The sequence below is a fragment of the Diaphorina citri genome, unplaced genomic scaffold, assembly GCF_000475195.1.
Source record: "Diaphorina citri unplaced genomic scaffold, Diaci psyllid genome assembly version 1.1 scaffold3975, whole genome shotgun sequence".
Classification (NCBI taxonomy): domain Eukaryota; kingdom Metazoa; phylum Arthropoda; class Insecta; order Hemiptera; family Psyllidae; genus Diaphorina; species Diaphorina citri.
The window spans coordinates 543-4,450 of NW_007381374.1; the positions used below are offsets into that span (position 1 = coordinate 543).

The 3,908-nt window shown below is 39.8% G+C and overlaps 1 protein-coding gene across 1 annotated transcript in view; it reads left to right on the forward strand.

Moving 5' to 3' along the window:
• The first annotated feature begins 554 nt into the window (after window positions 1-554).
• Window positions 555-3,908, forward strand: part of LOC103520717 — a 12,789-nt gene continuing 9,435 nt past the window's right edge. The window contains exon 1 of the mRNA XM_008485818.3: window positions 555-1,708. Coding sequence (XP_008484040.2) covers window positions 1,546-1,708 — 163 coding nt within the window. The 5' untranslated portion in view covers window positions 555-1,545. The remainder of the gene's footprint in view (window positions 1,709-3,908) is intronic.

Consider the following 3,908-nt stretch of genomic DNA (forward strand, 5'->3'; position numbering starts at 1 on the left):
AGTGAGGCTCAGTGGAATTTATACATTTTTGGCGTCCCCCCTCTGTAAGGCTTCCTCCTGGGGATCCTCTGGTTCAAAAATGGATTAATGGGGGTTGATATGCCCCAGTGTATTTTTGTCCCAATATGAGTCTGAAATGTCCTGCTAAGAACCAAGAAAGTTCTGATTCTCATTGTTTAGATTAACTTAAGTACGAATTAATTCATTATTTGTTTACAGAGATTTTTGGACGTACCCAACGGAAGGCAGGCCATCAGGAATGAAATCTTGCGATCTGTTGGTAATCAAAGCCAGACTTACAATGCTGCCCTGAACTTTTTCGATAGGTAAGTGCGTGTCATGGAAGGAAGTAGTAGGTAATATAATTAATAGTTTTCGCAATTTATTTTGAAAGTACGAGGCGTAAGGTCAGTAAGATGTAGTCTTAACCAGTCACCCATCTAGAAACCATCCACGCGCATCGTTGTTCAACTTCAGCGATTCGTTGGTATTGGATTGAACGAACTGATGCATTGAACGATGATCGACATCGATTCACAATATTTTCACATCGATCGACGGGCGTCGACTATTTGTGGACACAGTGTAAGAATGACTTTTGCTAACATCTTGGGTCCTTGATTAAAATGTACATACGTAATCCTAGGGCCTAGGGAGTCAATGATTGACTAAAGAACAATGGCTTACTACGAACACGTTTTCTTTCTTATCATTCAAATCAACATGAACCCAAATTGACTCTAAATTGGGAATAAAGAACCCTTTCCCTCGACAGCTGTTGTCGAAGCTGGTTCATTAACACGGGTTGAAGAAAAAACTAAAGTAAACACAATTAATAAATTGGGCTTTGAAAATTCGTCATTTTATTAACAAGTTAATTTTAAAAGGGATACATCTCCGAAAAAATCGTATGTTAGTTAGTCCATTTTCTCGCCCGATCACTTGTGTTAAGTAACGTTCGATTTGGTCACCATTCCTCGCTTTTACCTGCCAACCTGTCTGTGTAATAGCCTAGTGAAACGTGGTAAAAAAGGACCAAAGTAAAATCTTAAGCTGAATAATAAAAATTTTTAATTATTTCTGAACTTACATTTTTTTTAGTGGTACCTAATTACCTAATTTTAGTGACGATTGATTGTACCTAGTAAAGGAGCTTTAGGCTTTACGAAATCCTTCCTAGAATGTTGCAAACAAGGACTTTTACGTAAATATTAGACAGATTTGTGTCCCATAAAATCCGTATAATTGTCCCGTAAAATTAAACTTAATATCAATGTAATATCCCGTATAATTGTGACCTCGATATAAAAAGCAACTTCGTTACGAAATATTGGTCCCAATAAACGTGTCATTTTGTCCGAAAAATTGATCTCAATAAACGTGTCGGATTTGTCCGTCCGTGCTTTGTGTCCGTCCGTCAGTAAAAGTGTTCGACCACGTACGATTGTCCAAAAAAGTGACCCTAAGGAAATTGAAAACAATTGACCCCCAAATGTTTCCAACGATATCATTTTCCCTAGTCGTGTAACCTAGTTGTATTTCCTGATGGGTACACCTAACGGGCTAATGGGCACCTTATACGTGATATTCGGGGTGACCCTTATAATGACGTCAGTAGGGGGCAGTATTGACCTTCTGTTCATTGGAACGGGGGCAGGGGGAGCCTCCAAATTGCGTGGATCTACCAGCATGGCCATACGATTGCAGGGTAAGAAATTACATTAATGATACCTACCTATTTTTTTAAAGAGGTTTGACAGAGGGAACTGTAACTGCTATGGTCTTATCGTCCCGAAATCGAAGAGAGAAGGAAGACAGGATAGGAGAAAGCCAGCCGTTCCGAGAACGAACATTATCCCATTAGGATAAAATCCGCCCCGGGCGGGAATCGAACCCGCGGCCTATCGCTTACAAGGCAGACGCACTACCAACTAAGCTAACTAGGCTGGCAAAGTACTACGTTTTTTAAGAACTATGATATGGTGTATCACAAGTAGGGAGTTCTCATTTAAGATTTCAAAGTTGGTCCCTCTGGGGCCCGTGTTGGGTTCTCCAAAATTTTGAGCACCTTCCAAAATTCTTTATCATAATCAAGGACTGCACGCAAAATTTCAGCTTCCCAGGGTGGATAGTAAAAAAATGAAAAGGATGGTCGGGGACTTTATGAACAGGCTGTATAGTGTATAAAGTAAAAATACACCCTGTTATTTTATTTATTTATTTATTTTTTTGTCACGTACCTACTCACATCTTCAGTCTACCTAGGTAGGTGAAATGAGAATACCGTTTGATATCACCACACATACTTCTGCGCAGCACATGTTTTTGTATTATTTATTTATAGTTTTCTATAAGACCACAATTTCTCAGGCTTGAATTTCTTTCAGAATTATATGCACTTTTCATTATTATTCTCTTTTTTTACCATTACATTATCTGTACTTACTTGTTGAAATGGTTGGAGGAGTTAGAAGAAATCAACAAAAATACAACTTTCTCGAGGAATATGCACATCGGAAGAAAAAAGTCAAATGTTTTTTCTGTGGTAGGAAAGGTCATTATTCAGATAAATGCAGAGAGTATGCCACAGCTGGATCTAGAGAGGAGTTTATTAAAGGTAAGATCTATGCATTCATCTATAGACTCAAAGGGGTTGAGTGGATTAGAATACCACATGCCTTCACACCATTTGTCAAGGGTCTCACTTTTGGGTCCGAATTTTGAGCTGAATCATGAAAGTGACCTATTGAAAGCACAAATCACGCTGAAACTTGGATTTAGGCTCTAGGGACCTCAAAACATATTTAGGCAGTAACTAGTGGTTGACCCGTCCTTTGTACGGGACCACCACACACCGAACCACACAGTCCACACACCGACACTTATCACACCCACCACACACACACACCCACACCACCCACCACACACACACCCACCCCCCCCACACACACACAAATATCATACACCACACCCAACACACACACACCCATCATACATACCACACACACACACCATACACTCACAAAACACACACACATAAAACAAACACACACACCACACCCATCACACACACATACACTCATCACACACACCACACCCACCATACACACACGCGGTCGCGCTAAGCGCTCCCTGCCATGTCCCACAGTGCAGCATAATAGGCATAATTTTGAACTGCCGTCATTTTGAATCAGGATGGAATTTGACAATTTTAGGTAGCCTATGTCACCCGGAGTACTTTTCTTAACAACCACAAAGATTTGATCAAAATCGGTCAAGCCGTTTTTGCGTGAAAAGAGGACAACCAAAGGTGTATTTAGCGTAACAGACAGACATACACACATCTATCTTCTATATAAATAAAATTGTAGATTTGTCTGTACATTGCTTAGAATCGTGAAATTTTTAGTTATTCTTACTCCTTATGCATCCACGATTCCAAAAATCACATTAGAAAAATTTCTGTCTATCTGTTACGCTAAATAGACCTTAGGTTGTCCTCTTTTCACGAGAAAACGGCTCGACCGATTTTGAAGAAATTTTTTGTGGTTGTTAAGAAAAGTACTCCGGGTGACATAGGCTACTTGAAATTTTCAAATTCCATCCTGATTCAAAATGGCGGCGGTTCAAAAACGTGAAGAAAATGGCCTAATACACCCGTTTTTGTCCTCTTTTCACGAGAAAACCGCTCGACCGATTTCGATGAAATTTTTTGTGGTTGTTAAGAAAAGTACTCCAGGCGACATAGGCTACTTGAAATTTTCACATTCCATCCTGATTCAAAATGGCGGCGGGTCAAAAAGTGAAGAAAATGGCCTAATAGACCCGTTTTTGTCCTCTTTTCACGAGAAAACCGCTCGACCGATTTCGATGAAATTTTTTGTGGTTGTTAAGAAAAGTACTCCAGG